Raw genomic sequence first — 19,703 nt, forward strand, 5'->3', positions numbered from 1 at the left:
GTGACCAGGCCAGAATCCCCACACACATAAAAAACACCAAAACAATGGGATTTATTTAGAATTAATTGATTTTCAAAGATGATTCCTACATTACATTTAACAATATGCACTTATCAGCAAATTCCTTTAATACAGAGATTCCAATAACAAAAGATTTGTCCCTTGGCCGCCACATATCATCCATGGCAAGCCTGTTTGCCAACGATAAAATGGGCAAATAAGGTGAAAATGATGGCCGAGTCTTGTTTATTATTCAATTCTCTTATGTTGTGTGCAGCTGCTGATGGACAAATCATGTTAAATTGAAATGCTATGGGCAAGTTTATCTCTATCATGTTTATGTGACTACTGATGGGTGAATAGGGCAAATCATCTGAAAATGAAGTGCTACTTCCACAAAATACAGATGGATGAACGTCCAGCAAATGTTCAATGTGTAAACCACAAAGGTTATCCTTTATAAATAGACCAAATTTTACAATGATGTCAGAAATGAACAAGACTTTCTGGGTGCTGCCATTTTTTTTGTAGACTCCTAGATTTACTAAAACTGGTGCACACAGGTCCTGGTGCAGCTATGCATAGCAACCACTCAGCTTTTATCTTCAGGTTACTATGCACAGATGCACTAGATTCTGTGTGTACCCCAGCTTTATTGAATCCTCCCCCAAGTTCAAGTTTTAGTTTTCTGACCATCATACAAAATAAATGAGGGTACAGCTTTAACTGAATGGCGAGTGCAAAATCTGGTGCAACTCTGCATAGAAACTTAACTTCTATTTTTTATTTTTGTCAAACTACTTCAGCCCCGGAAGGATTTGTCCCCTTCCTGACCAGGCCATTTTTTGCGACGCGACACTGCCGTCACTTTAACTGACAATTGCGTGGTCGTGAGACGTTGTACCCACATGATTTATGTCCTTTTCCCCCCCACAAATAGAGCTTTCTTTTAGTGGTGTTTGATCACCTGCAGTTTTTATTTTTTGCGCTATAAACAAAAAAAGAGCGACAATTTTGAAAAAAAAACCCACAATATTTTGTACTTTCCCCCAAAAATGTAAAAAAAAGAATTTCTTCATCAGTTTAAGCCGATATGTACTCTTCTACATATTTCTGGTTAAAAAAATTGCAATAAGCGTACTGTATATTGATTGGTTTGCGCAAAATCTATAGCGTTTACAAAATAGGGGATAGCATAATGTCATTTTTATTATTTATTTTTTTACTAGTGGCGGCGGCGATCTGCGGGTGGACATTGCGGGTGGACAAATCGGACACTTTTGACACTTTTTTGGGACCAGAGCTAAAAATAGCCACTGATTACTGTATAAATGTCACTGATTAACACTAGGGGCGATCAAGGGGTTAAGTGTGTTCCCTAGGTATGTTTCTAACTGTGGGGGGATGTGACTGACCTGGGGAGGAGACATATCGTTGTTCCTATTTAGTAGGAACACATGATCTGTCTCTACTCCCCTGACAGAACCAGCATTTGTGTGTTTACACACACAGAGCCCTGCTCTCGTTCAGTCATGAGCGATCGTGGGTACCCGGCGGATATCGTGCTCGCCAGGCACGCGCATTGCCCCCGGGACACGCTGTGCGCGTGTGCCTGCTATAGCGTCTCAAGTAGCTGACGTCATAGCTACAGCGATTTGTGCAGCCATGCCAACCTGCCGCAGTATAACTGCGGCAGCTGGTTGGCAAGCGGTTAAGGTGTATGTAAACCCAATTCATGAAATTTGAACTATGCAAATATAGTATCTCTGTAGTGTTTACTTATCTCTCTCCAAAGCACTAAGTACCTTGTCCTGCTGTTTCGTTCTTCTGTTATAAGCATGATAAGTTCTCAGACAATTAAGCTAATTCCAGACTGCAATTTGTGTGGGGTGGGTGCTATAAATAGATTAGCAGAGAGCTTGTCTTGGCACAGCTCTGCACATTCCTTCCTGGAGGGGGGGGGGGGTGTGCCTTTCCTCCAATCGGCTGTCACAACAGTGTAAGCCAAGAATCCACTCCAACTACTGAATGAGGAAGTAAAAATTCTAACAGAATGTGCACTTTTTTAAAGAATATAGAGAGGGGAAAACGTCAGATATACATGTAAAACTTATGTAGGGAGATTTGTTTCATCTCTATGTATCATCTACACATCCACTTTAATTGAATAAGCTGAAGTTAGAAGCTGATTGGCTACCATGCACAGTTGCACCAAACGATTTAGTAAATCGGTCTCTATGCTCTTGTACTGTTAGATGTTCTTTAATTTTGGACCCTGAATTAGGAAAAAACATCTGGAATCTGACCTGTTGCTAAGCTCACTTGTTTCATACATCTACATTTTATACATTTCAAAAATATTGGTAACATTTCTAAACCCAAGATATGCAGTTCTGCTTGAGATTCTATTTCTAGAAAGCCCAAACTTTGTTTATAGATGGTATAAATGATTGTAATGTACTTTATTTCTTGTCATATAGTATTACTGGAGGAGAAGAACTTTAATGGCCCGTCCTATGCTTAAAGAGGCTGGAATGGCTTCCCTGTTGTTGGAAAATCCGTACTATATCCTTTAAAAAAAAAAAATGTTCTGTATAGTATGAGGTGAGTACGTTTCTTCTTTGTTACATCTTTTTTCGAGCTAGAAGACTAGCATATTCAGGAGAGTTTTGTAGTGATTATGTACATATTTTTTCAGCTCTGTTTTTCTTTAAAGTCTGAAAGTAATTATAATATAAAACAGACTAGTATGGTAGTTTCCAGATTTTCACTGACCATCTTCTTACTCCTACAGAGATTCAGGGCCAGATTCACAAAAGAGATACAACAGCGTATCTCCTGATACGCCGTCGTATCTCTGAGATACGATTGTCGTATCTATGCGCCTGATTCATAGAATCAGGTTACGCATAGATAGCCCTAAGATCCGACAGGTGTAAGTGACTTACACCGTCGGATCTTAGGCTGCAATTCTAGGCCGGCCGCTAGGTGGCGATTCCATTGTGGTCGGCGTAGAATATGCAAATGACTAGTTACGCCAATTCACGAACGTCCGCTTTGCCCGTCGCTCTAAATTTACGTCGTTTCCGTAGAGATACGTCGCGTAAAACTAAAGCTGCCCTCTAGGTGGTCTAGCCAATGTTAAGTATGGCCGTCGTTCCCGCGTCCAAATTTGAAATTTCACGTTGTTTGCGTAAGTCGTCCGTGAATGGCGCTGGACGCCATTTACGTTAACGTCGAAACCAATGACGTCCTTGCGACGTCATTTAGAGCAAAGCACGTCGGGAAGTTTTAGGGACGGAGCATGCGCAGTACGTTCGGCGTGGGAACGCGCATAATTTAAATGGTCCCCGCCCCATTTGAATTAGGCGGGCTTGCGCCGGGCGGATTTACGGTACGCCGCCGCAAGTTTACAGGTAAGTGCTTTGTGAATCAGGCACTTAAGCTGTTAACTTGCGGCGGTGTAACGTAAATGGGATACGTTACGCCGCCGCAGCGTAACGCATTTCTATGTGAATCTGGCCCTCAGGCTCTAAAGTGCAGATCTAAACTACAACTGGCACATCTGTTGTCTAGCTGGAAAACTGTCCATTGTCCACCTTCTTTCCTTGGTGGTTTTCAGCCTCTAACTTTTTTTATTCTGCCCCTTGAACTTCCTGCACATAGAGCTTTTGAGCTTTTGTCACATGTACTATGCACTTATCAACTTTGCAAAATAAGATTTTTGTCCCAGGTGAAATATGTGCTGTTACATTGAGAAATGCTATCACGGCAGTTCTAGTGTGCTGTTGTGTTAAAAAATCAAAATCACTGCTGTGAAATTCGATTTTATTTAAATTTTTATTTTGTTTGTAGTTCCTACTTCTTTCATGTATTTTTTTATTGATACTTTTATGTAGCTATGACTAGGCACTAGTTCCAGTGCGAAACGCATCAGCAGCCAGGTTTTATTTTCATTTTTGCTGTGACTTGTAGTGCTGTCCTTCTTTTAATAAAGGCTACAATTTGTTCAGAGTGCGGCTGTCCAGAGACATTTCTTGTTCCTACTTTTATGTATACTATTGTGTTAACTTGCCCCTAGAATTTTTTTTTTATTTGGTACCCACCCTTGTATCTATGACTTTTCTACAGTGCCATTAATTCTGATGGTACCATTTACATTACAAATAGTAGAAATTATTTTGTTTTATAGATTGTTTTCTCATTCTAGTGGCAGCTTTTCTAATCAGAATGTTTTGACCTTGATATTGTGTACTTGTGCTGATAAAACTCTTGTGTGTTTTGGTAAAGTGCCACACTGCTTAACTTTACTGTTTATCTGTTTTACTAATACTAACATTCATACTTTTTCCTTGACCAAAATCTTACATGGCTGCAGAAAACCTAAGGACCAACTGTAAGTATGAATTACTTGTTGCCGCCTAAATGTTATTTTTTATAACTACAGTATATCTTTTTTTTTTTTTGCTTAGAAATAGATTAGAATAAAAGTAGACAATAACAAGCCATTGTATACCAAAAGCCATTTTTGTGACTTATTTAAAAAAATAAAATAATTACGGTAAGTCTGTTAACACCTTTAGGTAGATTCAGGTACGTTGGCGTAACTTAAGGAATTTAAGCTACACCCCCGTAAGTTAGCGGGGCAAGTACATGATTCACAATGTACTTGCCTGCTAAGTTACGTCGGCGTAGCCTAAATCGGCGGGCGTAAGGGCACCTAATTCAAATGTGTTTGAGGGGGGCGTGTTTTATGTTAATGGCGCTTGACTTCACGTTTTTTACGTTTCCTTTTACTGCGCATGCGCCGGGCGCCTACATATCCGAGTGTGCATTGCGGCTAAGTACGCCGCACGGGCCTATTGATTTTGACGTGGACGTAAACGACGTAAATCCCGATTCACGGAGGACTTGCGCAAACGACGTAAAAAATTCGAATTTCGATGCGGGAACGCCGGCCATACTTGACATTACTATTCCAATAGAGCCTAGCTCTAACTTTACGCGGCCTATCTCTTACGTAAACAGCGTAAAAGTACTGCGTCGGCCGGGCGTACGTTCGTGAATCGGCGTATCTCCTCATTTACATATTCTACGCCGACCGCAATGGAAGCGCCACCTAGCGGCCATCCAAAATATTGCAATCTAAGATAGGACGACGCAAGCCATCGTATCTTAGATATGTTTAAGCGTATCTCTGTTTGAGCATACGCTTAAACATAAGTCGGCGTAGATTCTGAGTTAGGTCGGCTTATCTACTAATAAGTCGGCCTAACTCTTACTGAATCTACCTACTTGTGCTTAAAAATAATAGGCTTCACTCATATCCTATTGCATATGTTTGATGATAAATTGCTCTCAAGTATCCCTGATTTCTTTAATTATCTACTCAGGGTGGTTCACTAGAGAAATGGCCATATCCATCTGCAGGAAACACAAGATTGATGAATTTAACCACTTAAGGACCGCCTCCTGCACATTTACGTCGGCAGAATGGCACGGCTGGGCACATGCACGTACAGGTACGTCCTGTGCTAGTACCCAGCCGCGGGCGCGCGCCCGGGACCCGGTCCGAAGCTCCGAGACCCACGGACCCGATCGCCACTGGAGTCCCACGATCGGTCCCCGGAGCTGAAGAACGGGGAGAGCTGTATGTAAACACAGCCTCCCCATTCTTCACTGTGGCGAGGGCATCGATCGTGTTAACCCTTTTATAGGGATTCACAATCGATGAGATCACACCTACAGCCACACCCCCCTACATTTGTTAACACAAATGAGGTCACACATATCCCCTTCAGTGCCCTCTTGTGGTTAACTCCCAAACTGCAACTGTAATTTTCACAGTAAACCATGCATTTTAAATGCATTTTTTGCTGTGAAAATGACAATGGTCCCAAAAATGTGTCAAAATTGTCCGAAGTGTCCGCCATAATGTCGCAGTCACGAAAAAAATCGCTGATCGCCGCCATTAGTAGTAAAAAAATAAATAAAATTAATAAAAGTGCAATAAAACTATCCCCTATTTTGTAAACGCTATAAATTTTGCGCAAAACCAACTGATAAACGCTTATTGCGATTTTTTTACCAAAAATAGGTAGAAGAATACGTATCGGCCTAAACTGAGGAAAAAATATGTTTTTTTGGGGATATTTATTATAGCAAAAAGTAAAAAATATTGAATTTTTTTCAAAATTGTCGCTCTATTTTTGTTTATAGCGCAAAAAATAAAAACCGCAGAGGTGATCAAATACCACCAAAATAAAGCTCTATTTGTGGGAAAAAAGGACGCCAATTTTGTTTGGGAGCCACGTCGCACGACAGCGCAATTGTCTGTTAAAGTGACGCAGTGCCGAATCGCAAAACCTGTCCGGGTCCTTTAGCTGCATTTTGATCCGGGTCTTAAGTGGTAAAGGCTTCCAGGAGCTATTGCCATTTGTACATGTTTCCTGCCTCCTGCAAATACTCCATGTACCTGCTCCTGATGTGTGTTTTCTTTCTCCATGTGTCAACTGCAGAGGTCAGAGGCCCCTTTCCCCATGACAACTGAAGGTTAGGATTGTGGGCACTGGTACTTAGCAAGCCTAAAGTGTGGGGCCAAAGAAGGGTTCCTGGGAGGTGTTGCACACTACACCTTTCTTCCCCTACAGACCGTTTCAGGCTCTGTAGCTGTAGCCACCATTTCCCTCACATGGGGGTGGGTTGGCTTCTAAGTGCCCATGGAGCATGGGCCAATGACTTGCTTCTGGTGCGACCCAAGCTAAGTTAAATGGTGACCTGAAGTGATGTAGGTACGCAGCACACAGTGGTGCCACAGGCTTGTCAACGCTGGAGCTTAAGGGTGCTTGCAGCTGATGCACATCTGGCGCATTGTGAACTGGACAGGTGCAGGCAGGACTCTGGATAAAGCAGTTGGCATTTGGGTGGCTCCTGGGGGTCTGGTTCTCGATCTTCCAGCAGATGATATAAGAACCACCATTGTTATTCCCAAACAGGGGGATTTCCTGTCGCAGCTCAAAGGGAGTTGCAACCTGTATATTCATAAAAACAAAGGTTTGTCTAATAACATTTCTCCAGAGCAGAAAACTGGCCATCTCTTTGGAGATTTTGAAAGCATACCTGTCCTGGGCCAACAGTAACATCACTAACTACTAGAAATCACAGTACTGGATTACTTACAAAGTGGTGTGGACAATGGCCTAGCCTCCAGCACTCTCAAACAAAGTTCATGTCACAGCCCTGTCAGCATTTCTTGACAAAAACCTAGCCAAAACCCCCATGTCAAGTTTTTTTTAGATTCAGACTTCCAGAAGTCCTCCTAGAAACCTGCAGATGGTACTGGATGAACTTACCAGCTTCCCCTTTGAGCCAATTAAAAATGCTTCTATCAAACACCTTACAGTTAAATCTCAGTTTTTAGATGCTATTATATGTGCTCCAAGGGTAAGCAAAAATCAAGCCCCTTTAGGTGAATGAACCCCATCCTACTTTACTTCAGGAGCACAGTTCGTGCTTTCTTCAAGGTGGTCACAGGAATCAGGATGAAAGAAGCCAGCTTTGCCGATTTGGATCTCAGAAGACATATATCCCAATACATTGAGAACACCAGACCATTTCGAAAATCTAATGCCATCTTTATTCTCTCAGCAGACCCAAGAAAGAATATAAAGCATCCATTGCAGTTATGATTATAACTAACGAAGCAGCAGGAAAACCTGTCCCCTATGTATCACAGCTCATTTTACACACACTCTTCCAATGAGCTAAAATATTTGTTGCCTCTGTTGAGCAGATTTGAAAATGTGTTTACTAGTGTAGGGGGGTGTGGCTGTAGGAATGACGTCATCGATAGTGTCTTCCCTATAAAGGGGATGACGTGATCGATGCGCCGACACAGTGAAGCACGGGGAAGCCGTGTTTACACACGGCTCTCCCCGTTCTTCAGCTCCGGGGAGCGATCGCGACGGAGCGGCTATAAACGAATAGCCGCGCCGTCGTCCCGGATCGCTCCTGAAGCCACGGGGACCGCCGCATGTACCGGGGGGGGGGGGGGGGTCCCGATCGGACCCCCGACCCACGTCAAGCAGAGGACGTATATATACGTTGATGTGCCTGCCTGTGCCATTCTGCTGACGTATATGTACATGAGGCGGTCCTTAAGTGGTTAAGGTAATGGCTCATGGGAGATTGGGTGGAGCCATTCTGGAGTATAGGATAGAAAGAAGTTATGCGTGTTTTTTTTGCTCTTACATTATTTTAGATCTAATTTTAGCTAAAAAAATTTAGATAGATATATATATACAGATAGCGCTAGTATATATCCAATATGGTATATATTCACAAATAATGTGTATGCTTCAATTAACCATTTTTCTATTATTTCCAGTGCCACACTTTCTGTCTTTTTGTTTTTCATAGTGTTCATTTAAAACTGTCAGTTCTCACAATGCATTACTAACAGCATAACTCAAATCGTACACAGTCTGCAAACAAAAGCCTGGAATGTCATTTTACATAAACCCTAAACAATTTTTCTTTGTACTTTAGGAGATCCAGCCTTAAGAATGTCTCTGATTTGTTTGTAATGGGTGCAGCCCTGGTGTTGGAGTCTGCTGCCCTCCTTCACTGGCTGGAGAGAGAAGGATATGGTCCTCTGGGCATGACTGGGATTTCAATGGGAGGACATGTAAGTTTTCATGTGTTTTTTGAGCTGGTGTTCCTGGAAAAAAAAAATCCATTAGAGGGATATTTATTACCAACGCTTGATTTTGATTTAAGTTTCTACCCAGCATCCGCTATGGCACGTACATGCCAAGATTTCTGGTGAAGCTCTATTGACCTGCAGATTTAGTTCACCTTAAAAACGAAGGTGTGCGTTAAAGTGGTTCTAAAGGCAGAATTTTTTTTACCGTAATGCATTGTCTGCAAATGCATTTTCTGGTAAAAAAACTTCCACTGTATGTGCCTCCCATTCCCCTTCCTAAACCTTTACCTAACACCACTCTAGATCCAGCACTGTCTGCACCAGCAGCCCTGCTGTTTTCCTGCATTTACAGGCTTTACCAAGAGTCAGTCAAATCCCCTTAAGGGCCCGTACACACGATACGAAAATCAGAAGGGAAAATTCATAAGACGTGCTGTCTGCGGCTTTTCAGATCGTTAGTACGGTGCTTACGACAGACGATTTCACTTTTCCGTCAGACAACAGCTGGATGTGCAGGCTATAAAATTTTTGTCGGATGTGAACTCAACATCTGATTTTCGGATGGTCAGTACAGAAATCGTCACACAAAAGTCGAAAGTACAAAAACACATGCTCGGAATCAAGGAACGACCGGAAAGAGTTTGGTCTTGTAAACTACCATTCGTAATCTAGAATTAACATTTGTGACGTGGCAATTGATGAAATGTCGAAACCGAGCGTGACATTTCCCATTTTGCTTGTGGGCATTGTGAAGCCCACAAGCACTGTCTTCCGGAATTTGATACGCTCTCGTCACGTGACTCAAGAAATCTCAAGAGATTTCGCTGGACGGCGTTCCGCATTGTCTCCTGGGAAGGTTCATGGCCACTTGCACAGAGCAGGTAAGTATAACGCGTTTGTTATTTTAATTTAAAAAAATTACAGTAGCTTTACAATTACTTTAATGCCGGCGAGTTAAATCAGCCATGGACCTCTGGCTTTTATACCTTTTTAGGGTTCCTGTAGTGATATTTCTATGCTGGAGCTCTCAGGTCTGCACCCTCTCTGCCACAGGGTCTCACTTCTGCTGTATTGCCTATAATGACTATCCCAACACAAGTACGATTCATAATGGCCAGAGCAGGTGGTCAGACTTGGAGAAGGAGGGTAATTTAGGAGATAACCCATCTACCAAGTGGGGTTATCTACTTTATAATGTAAACTACTATTCTAAAGATTTACTGTATTTTAGAAAACTATAATGCAAGGCTTTCCTTTTATAGCCAACTGGTAGGACAGTTTTTAAGTTACAGGCTTGTTTTCTCTAAAGCAATTATATGAAGTTTTTCCTTTTTGTTATATTTACTGTGTGCACATTACTTGTGCTGCAATCTCTGATAGTTATACAGTGCTTTCAACAGTCAGTGTTTTAATTGTCGAGAGCAACCATTCTTTTTGGGGTTATTTGCCAATGTTAAATTTTTAGGCTAAATAATTCAGGAAAAACAACTATTGCTTTGAAATTGTGCTTTGTATTTTCAGATGGCATCGCTGGCAGTGACCAATTGGTCAAAACCAATTCCTCTTATCCCATGTCTTTCCTGGTCAACCGCCTCTGCGGTCTTTACAACAGTGAGTTAACATCTGCTGCTTGTATCGTACGTTTTTCCCTTTTTGATAAAAAAAAAAGTTGAAAACCTCTTTGGTTGGGCAGTGCACAGTGGTAGAGTCTCCTTCCATTAATCAGTTGCTTGGACCCAACTCTTGTAATTGCAGGCGTTCTAGGGTCCTTTGACGTAAATATTGCTTGGATCCAACTCTTGTAATTGCTTGTGTCTTAGGATCTTTGACTTAAAATAATGCTAACACAGATCTTAGAAGGGTTTCTGAGTCTTCTGTTGTCAAATTACCCTTTAATTGAAGGGTTTTTCTATGTTTTATGTACTTTTAGGTACATTGATAGTTTGTTGGATGCCCTTAGAACTATCATTTACAATTACGTTTGAAATGTTCTAATAGGCTACACTTAAAACAAAAAAAAACACCTGTTAATTGTGTAAAAAAATCAGAGCTGTTGAATTTCCTGTGCCTACTTCCTGTGTTCTATCGAGTAAAGCCTAGTACACATGGGCCAAATGTTGGGTGGCATTGGCGGTTCAATAGAAACCAGCCAACATTCGGCCCGTGTGTACGGCAGCCAAGTTGGCTTCTGTCAGAGGGGCACAACCGAAACAGGTCTGCCAATCGGCATCTGATCAGAACTCTCATCCAATAGCTGAGAGCACTGACTAGTGTGTTCTGCAGGGAGCCATTCCCCCGTCAGAAAACAATAGCTCAGCGGGGGGAGATTGCTGTACTAACATCGCAAGGTTAGTACAACGGCTCCTCCCAAGCTGTCTGTTTTTTTTTAAACCCAGTATGAAAAAAAAAAACATCCCTTTTGCAAGTACACAGCAGAGCCATTAGTTGTTAAAGGCTCCCCAACGCACCTTGCTGAAGTGCATAAAAAATCGAATGGCCACAGTTGCGCACTTTTTTTTTTTCAAGGGTCATTAGATGCAGTAGACAGCCCATTCAAATTAATGGGCTTCTCTACCACAACACATAGAAATGTGGGAAAAACATGCGGCAATGCATGTGCACTGTCACATCGTATAAGTGTGAACCAAGCCTAATGAGCTCTCTCGGTCCTTTTTTAGGGACCACAGAATGATTGATTTTTTTTTATGTTGAGTAGGTGGTTCTGAGTAGTTTGGCAAGGTAAAACTGAACAGGGCTGACAACAAACACACAACAAGAATGACTGTGTAAGCCCACAACAGGGATTAGGAGCAGACTGCATTTCTGATAGATCAGCGGGTATTTTTCTGTACTTGCAGAGTATTTACATAGTAGAATAGTAGGTGAGGTTGAAAAAAGACACAAATCCATCAAGTCCAACCTAAAAGATTAATCGTGAGAAAGGGTGCATGCATTGTAGAGATGCATATGTTGTTTTTTTGGTTTTGTTGCCCTGACATACACTTTAACTGAATTGTTAAAAATGTATTACTTATTGTCTTTTTAGGGTGTTCTAAGCAAAGCTGTAAACTGGAGGGAGCTGGAGAAACAGTACTTTACACAGACAGTATATGAGGATGAGATCTTGCACTTGCTTGAATATTGTGGGGTATGTAAACCACCTGAACAGTGCATCACATTATTACAGAAGTCACATTACATCACATTATTTAGAAGTCATTTAGGTAAAGCTATGGCCACAGTTATTATACTATTCCTCTATATTGATGAAACTGCGTATATTCTGTTTGTAACTGAGGTGTACACTTGAGTGTCAAGAAGTCCAGTATTTATGAGGTTTTTCAGTGTAGAGTGAAGATCTCCTTCTTTGTACATCAAGCCTGCCCTTGCCCTGGATCCAGAAGATCGCAACTCATTACGAACTTGCAAGATGTTTCCAAAATGGAACCTATATAGGCTGGTTGCATCTTGCCCAGGAGTCACGTGGAAGATGCTTTTAATACCCCAACAGTCAATTTAAAAAAATATGTGGCCACGTTATTTATTTATTTTTTTATCATTTATTACTTCTACTGAAGTAAAACAATAAAGACCTATTTAGGGAAACATAGTGCATACTGTGATTAAAACCGTGCAGAGCTAAGAAAAAAAATAAAACAATGAGTCAGAAGGCCCGTTCACATGACCACTTCCCCTCTAATCATGGAGCTTACTCTTCTGCGCTAAAGGGGTTTATATACATTTTTTTAATTAAAGTGATTAACATGTTATACTTGCCTGTGTAATGGTTTCATACAGAGAGGCCCAAACCTCCTCTTCTGGGGTCCTTGCTGATTCCTACTGCACTCCTCTTCTTTAAGGGACCCCATAGTAAGCTTCTTGCTATGAGTGCACTCACGCAGGCTCACTCCTGAGCTAAATTTTGTATGTCTTTTCTATATTAAAACACCATGGTACATACAATTCTATTAGAACCCAATTTTACCCCTACTTAAACTTATAGACCCAAGTAATGCACAAATCTGCTAATAAACACTTCAAGTGACCTCTACTGGGGGATAGACATGCTCCTACATAGATGTTTGGAGACAACCTGATAAACTCAAAACAGTTTCCAGATGTAAAAAAGAATTAAGCATGATGCTGCCACCACCATGCTTCACTGTGGGTATGGTGTTCTTTTAGTGATGTGCAGTGTTGTTTTTGCAGCAAACATATTTTGGAATTATGGCCAAAAAACTTCAACCTTGGTTTCATCAGACCAGAACACATTTTCCCACATGCTTTTGGGAGACTCCAGATTTGTTTTTGCAAAATTTAGCCGGGCTTGGATGTTTTTCTTCCTAAGAAAAGGTTCCAGTCTTGCCACTCTACCCTATAGCCCAGACATATGAAGAATACAGGAGATTGTTGTCGCATGTTCACACAGCCAGTACTTCCCAGATATTCCTGAAGCTCCTTTAATGTTGCTGTAGACCTCTTGGCAGCCCCCTGACCAGTTTTCTTCTTGACTTTTCATCAATTTTGTGGGGACATCCAGTTCTTGGTAATGTCACTGCTGTGTCATGTTTTCTCCACTTGATGATAAATGTATTCATTGTGTTCCATGGTATATCTAATGCCTGGGAAATTCTTTTGTACTCTTCCCCTGACTGATACCTTTTAACAATGCTCTGATGCTTTGGAAGCTCTCTGCGGACCATGGCTTTTGCTGTGGGATGCGATTAAGAAAAAGTGTTAAATCAATAAAAAACTTTTGTTGGATAAAAAAAAAGAAAATGTCAGGAAAAACCTACTAGAACAGCTGAACTTTATTTGGGGTTAATCTGAGGCATTTTATATGATGTCAGGTGTGTACTGACTCCTGTTTTAACATGAGTTTGAATGTGATTGCTTAATTCTGAACAGAGCTACATCCCCATTTATAAGATGGTGTGCACACTTATACAACCACATTACTTTAGTTTTTTTATTTTCTCCCCCCCCCTCCCCCCCCTTAAAAGATTTCAGTTTGCTTTTCAATTAAGTTGTACAGTTTTATAGGTCACATTTAAAGGTGCAAAAAGTTCTAAAATTATTTTTTTGTCTCATATAGACATATATGATTTTTTTTTATGTATGCCCAAGATCTTTAACTGGTTACATTTGTTATCTATATGTATGTGGTTCTTAGAATTTTTCCTTCATTTTAGACAGATTCATTCAAGATGGGGCAGGACTTTGTGAAAAACTCCCCAAGAAGTGTTGATAGTCTGACCCATTTAAAACTAGCTGCCAGCCTTTTCCACCTGAACCGGACCCAGAAGCCATCATCTCCTGATTCTCTTCAAACAGCAAGTAGCAGCGACAAAAGCTTTATGTTCCAAGGCGACTCTAAATTGTCATATATTAGACAAGCAATGACTGCTGGAGTCAGTAATCTCCAAAAGAGAGAAGACACAAAGAAGAACGAAGCTCTGCAAAGGGAGTCCTGGTTATTTATGAAAGGCGTCATGGATGAGTGCACACACGTAGGAAACTTCTCAGGTATGCACTGTGCCCTCTTACGTTGTCCTGAAAATTCTCACTTTCATTCCCTGTCCTTTCCTGGGCCCAAATGTAACTAAAGGTCATTTTAATTTACCACAGACATGCATGCCACAGCATGGTTAGCTTACCATTACCATGCATGCGTAGTTAAAGGAACTTTGACTCTTTGACTTTTACCCAACTGGCTAATTTATAGCACTATGTGAAAGAGATGTTTATAACACCACCATGCAAATACTCACAAACCTAAAATGTTTTTTTTTTTACATTAACCACTTAAGACCTGGACCTTTATGCAGGTAAAGGACCTGGCCAGTTTTTGCGATTCGGCACTGCGTCGCTTTTAACTGACAATTGCGCGGTTGTGCGATGTGGCTCCCAAACAAAATTGGCGTCCTTTTTTCCCACAAATAGAGCTTTCTTTTGGTGGTATTTGATCACCTCTGCGGTTTTTATTTTTTGCGCTATAAACAAATATAGAGCGACAATTTTGAAAAAAATGCAATATTTTTTACAGTTTAGGCCGATACGTATTTTTCTACCTATTTTTGGTAAAAAAAAAAAACAATAAGCGTTTATCGATTGGTTTGTGCAAAATGTATAGTGTTTACAAAATAGGAGATAGTTTTATTGCATTTTTATATACTACTAATGGCGGCGATTAGCGTTTTTTTTTTCACTAGGGGGAGCTGTAGGGGTTATGTGTGACCTCATATGTTTTTCTAACTGTAGGGGGGCGGGGCTGGACGTGTAACGTCATTGATCGTGTTTCCCTATATTAGGGAACACACGATCAATGAAGCTGCCACACACAGCTCTCCCCGTTCTTCAGCTCCGGGGACCGATCACGGGACTTCAGCGGCGATCGGGTCCGCGGGTCCCGCGGCTGGGCACTTAAAGAGGAAGTACAGGTACGTGCTTGTGCCCAGCCGTGCCATTCTGCCGACGTATATCTGCAGGAGGCGGTCCTTAAGTGGTTAATGTATTTTTCCTGTGGCATCACTAAACATAAGTTATCTGTGTGTTAGAGAATATCACTCTAGCTATCCACAAGGTGCTTAATGGTAACTTTAAGCAGACCTGTGGGGTTATTCCAGGCTTATACACTGGCCCTTTTCCCAATGCTAAGCTACTGCAAGTGCCCGGGCTTGTATTTGAGATTTGAAATCACCTCAGGAACCTGGATCCTTTATGCTGGAAGCTGCAACTACCAATGATGCATGGGCTAGAATTCTTGATGCATGATTGACAGCGATCACACAGAATTTCACATCACCATAGAGGGGCAACATGATAGCAGGGGCAATAAAGGGTTTACAACAGCCTCTCTCTTTCTATGCACAAGCACTGCAAAAGAAGAAGGTTTAGCAATGGTCTTTTTAAGTTCAATGTTCTACTTAAACTCCAGGCAGATATAGGGAGTTAAACTGTAAATTCAAAATAGGTGTCTGTAGAAGTCTACCCTAAGGCCCCGTACACACGATAGAATCCATCCGCTGAAAAATCCCAGCGAATGGGTTTCAGCGGATAGATCCTATGGTGTGTACACTCCAGCGGATCTGTTTCCGCGGATATTTATCCCCTGGGATGGATTTCCAGCGGATAAATATTTGATGACATGCTATCAAATCTATCCGCTGGAATCCATCCCAACGGATGGATCCGCTGGTCTGTACAGACTCACCGGATCCATCTGTCCGAAGGGATCCCCCGCATGCGTCGTAATGATTCGACGAATGCGTGGAATTCCTTATATGACAGCGTCGCGCACGTCGCCGCGTCTTAATCGCGGCGACGGCGCGACACGTCATCGCCAGCGGATTTCGATTCGATGGTGAGTACACTCCATCGCATGGAAATCCGCGCAAATCCTCGAGAGGATTTATCCGCGGATACGGTCCGCTGGACCGTATCCACGGATAAATCCTCTCGTGTGTATGGGGCCTAACACTAAAATCCCTGCATCTACAGACATCCATGATCTAACCCTAACCTATCTAACCCTGTAAAGAAGAAATATACATACCTTTTCTAAAGCCGATGCGACCCGATCCCACGCTGAGCTGTGAGCTGCGGCTTTGCTGTGGAGGCAGCCCCATAGCTGACTGAATGGGGAGTGACTTCACCTATAGTGTCCTCTGCAGAGCTTGAGCCGCTGGATACCAGACCGGATCGGCGTCAAAAAAGTTATGTATACTGATTTCTTCTTTACAGGGCTAGATAGGTTAGTGTTAAGCCTCATACACACGATCGGATTTTCCCGACAACAAATGTGTGATGGCAGGGTTTGTCTGAAAATCCGACCGTTTGTATGCTCCATCGGACAATTGTCAAAAAATCTGACAACAAATGTTTTAAAGCATGCTTTAAAACTGTCGGACAACAAATGTGTTTTGATGGATTATCCGATCCTGTGTACACAAGTCCGTCAAAAGTACAAACTCCGAACAAACTCCGAACCAATGCTAACCATAACACATTAGCAAAAGTTGCCCAAAGAGTGGCGCTAAAGAGCAGAAAAATGACGTTGTTTCATGCATGTTGGCTGAAAAAGTTCTGCCATCTATGCAGAACAAGTTCACGGCTAACGCCCTTCGAGGCTTTAGATTGGGGATGTCTGTAGATGCAGGTATATTAGTGTTAGGGTGGACTTCTACTTTAAGAATTCATAAAAAAATCATCAAATGTAACTAGTTCAAGTGTGCAAATTTGTCTTCATGTGAGTTTACTATTTATACTCTCCTGTATGATAGAATACTAACTAGTTGAGGGAGGCCAAGCACAAAGTAAACAGTCATGCTTGGCCTCAATGCTGTACTTGTGATGAGCTCATAAGTTGACAACTGCTTCTTAAAGCTAAACTCCAGACACAAAAACCTTCATTTAAACATGTTCCCTATTAGCCAGAAAGGATATAAATCAGCTTTGTACCAAGTGTTTTCCCATACCCAAATATTACCTTTAAAATGTACCTGTGATGTACCGTATATACTCGCGTATAAGCCGAGTTTTTTGTGCTGAAAATGCCCCCCTCAGCTTATATTCGAGTCACCTTTTTGCACCTGATCTCCCGGACTTTGGGGACCCGGTACCAGCCCACATATAGCCCCACTCTTCCTCTACAAGTGTGCAAAGTTTTTTTGTGCGGGGGACCTACGGCCGGGGAGCACCAATTTTTCAAATTTGGGCACCCCTTTCATAGACTTCCTAATTTCTCTGGTAACTTTGGGGACCCGGTACCGGACGGCCATAGCTCCCCTGGACCTGAAACTTGGCACACATGTAGCCCCAGTTCTCCCCAGTTGCTGTCTTAGGGATCTACGGCCAAGGAGAACCTATTTTCCAAAGCCAGGCACCCCTTCTATATACTCCCATGTTAAACGTAATTCGAGGTATGGGCACAGTGAGGCATGCACATGGACACAGTGAGGCATGCAGATGGACACAGTGAGGCATTAAGAAGGACACCCTAGGCCAGTGTTTCCCAACTCCAGTCCTCAAGGCACACCAACAGGTCATGTTTTCAGGCTTTCCATTATTTTGCACAGGTGATTTGATCAGTTTCACTGCCTTAGTAATTACCACAGCTGTTTCATCTGAGGGAAATCCTGAAAACATGACCTGTTGGTGTGCCCGAGGACTGGAGTTGAAAAACACTGCCCTAGGCTTATACTCGAGTCAATATGTTTTCCCATTTTTTTGTGGTAAAATTAGGTGCCTCGGCTTATATTCGGGTCGGCTTAAACTTGAGTATATACGGTAATCACTAAGCGAGTGTTTTCCAATTTTGTATTTAGCTGTTTGCAGCTTTTTGTTTAGTTTTTTGTTTTTCTATATCTAATACTTTTTCACGTGTTTTTAATCCTGAGATTTGGGTGAAATAATAATACATTATTTTGCCTTACTTAGTTCCGGTGGACCCCAGTTTAATTATAGTGGTGCAAGCCAAAGAAGATGCATATGTCCCAAGGGTTGGTGTACGCGGCCTTCAAGAAATCTGGCCTGGTTGTGAGGTTCGATTTATAGAAGGCGGCCATGTCAGTGCCTACCTCTTCAAACAAGGGCTTTTCAGGTATTCATGGTGAACATCTTTTTTTGCTGTAGATACTTTTATCTGTTATGTCCATAGTTCATGTTCATTCTCTTTTCTTTCTAGGAAAGCCATCTATGATGCCTTTAATCAGTTTCTTCAGAAGTATCCTATGTGAATATGTGTGTGGACTTTCTTTGGCGTGTTCACGTTCATTCCGTCCCTAAGAGATTGCTTTACTAATTCTACTAAGCACATTTCCAGAGCTGAAGGGAAAGTATCCCCACAGTCTCCAGTATGGTGCTACTTTTCTTGCCATTACAGAGAGGTAAACGCAGAGTCGCGGCCTCTATAATGCTCTTTATGCATACTGAAGGACATGTGGAAGTTTTTCTACTGACAGTGATTTTTTTCCTTATTTGAGGAAGTGATTCATTTCTTGATGGGAAAGAGTTTTTGAATTACGATTTTAGAACTTTTTTTTCTCCTTGAAACCATTGTGTGACGATTTGTACTTTAATCATTTTTAGCATTTTATACCCATTTTTTAACAGCCTTCAGTGTTTAATGATTTAAAATGATGTAACATCATTAAATGTAACAGTTTTGCACTGTAACCTAATTGAATGTAAATTATTTGCTTGTCAGGAGGATACTTCATACCAACATCATGTTAACATGCCTTTGTTTACTGATTTATGGAGTACCTCATTTTGATGAATAATAAATGTGTATGTCTGGTAATATATCTTTTGAAAAGTTAGACTGTGTGATTGCTATTCATTGAGTTGTGTCTGACTCTAGGCCAGTGAATGTTGGTTTTTGATTGCTGGGCCCTTGGGTGGCAAGCAACACCCTTTATATATATATATATATATATATATATATATATATATATATATATATATATAATATATATATACACAGTGCCACATCCTAAAGATTTTAGAGAATTGTGATAGAAAAGATGGACTTTATAGGCACTTTTTTGAAAATATGAAAAAAGATTTTTAATAATTAACAAATAAATATAGTTCACAGATGTCAATTACATCTAGTGAAACATATAAAACACAGAAATTGATAAAAACAAGAACACAATGTCAAGATATGAGACTGGGTGACGAGAACCACAGGTATAAACTTAGAACGCTGATGACACTGTCGCGACGAAGCGTAGCAGTTTAAAGTTGATTTTGCCTGGGTCGACACCATTGGGGTCTTGACAATTTTTGGGGTTGCTCAAAGGTTGCTCTACATGTTTCGTGGATCAGGGCCACTTCCTCAGGAGCATTGAGAACTACAGTATATGAAAACAATAATCAAAAAACAATATAAGAATATATATTAAAATACAATTCCAGGACCAAGGTCATGAAAAGGCATTAGATAATATTGCTTTTGCACTCACCAAGTTATTGGTGCTATTGGAGGATGTAA

General features: G+C 41.3%; 1 protein-coding gene across 2 annotated transcripts in view; it reads left to right on the plus strand.

The window, feature by feature from the left end:
* The window catches only part of ABHD18 (abhydrolase domain containing 18), a 35,856-nt gene extending 16,830 nt beyond the window's left edge, over positions 1 to 19,026 (plus strand). For both annotated transcript variants that reach the window (XM_040330749.1, XM_040330758.1), the window contains 8 exons: positions 2,481 to 2,565; positions 4,369 to 4,396; positions 8,548 to 8,686; positions 10,226 to 10,315; positions 11,751 to 11,852; positions 13,897 to 14,230; positions 18,143 to 18,305; positions 18,390 to 19,026. In XM_040330749.1, the coding sequence (XP_040186683.1) occupies positions 2,481 to 2,565; positions 4,369 to 4,396; positions 8,548 to 8,686; positions 10,226 to 10,315; positions 11,751 to 11,852; positions 13,897 to 14,230; positions 18,143 to 18,305; positions 18,390 to 18,441 (993 nt within the window). In that variant the 3' untranslated portion in view covers positions 18,442 to 19,026. The remainder of the gene's footprint in view (positions 1 to 2,480; positions 2,566 to 4,368; positions 4,397 to 8,547; positions 8,687 to 10,225; positions 10,316 to 11,750; positions 11,853 to 13,896; positions 14,231 to 18,142; positions 18,306 to 18,389) is intronic.
* The last annotated feature ends 677 nt before the right edge of the window (positions 19,027 to 19,703 follow it).

Source organism: Rana temporaria, chromosome 1 (genome assembly GCF_905171775.1).
Source record: "Rana temporaria chromosome 1, aRanTem1.1, whole genome shotgun sequence".
NCBI lineage: Eukaryota > Metazoa > Chordata > Amphibia > Anura > Ranidae > Rana > Rana temporaria.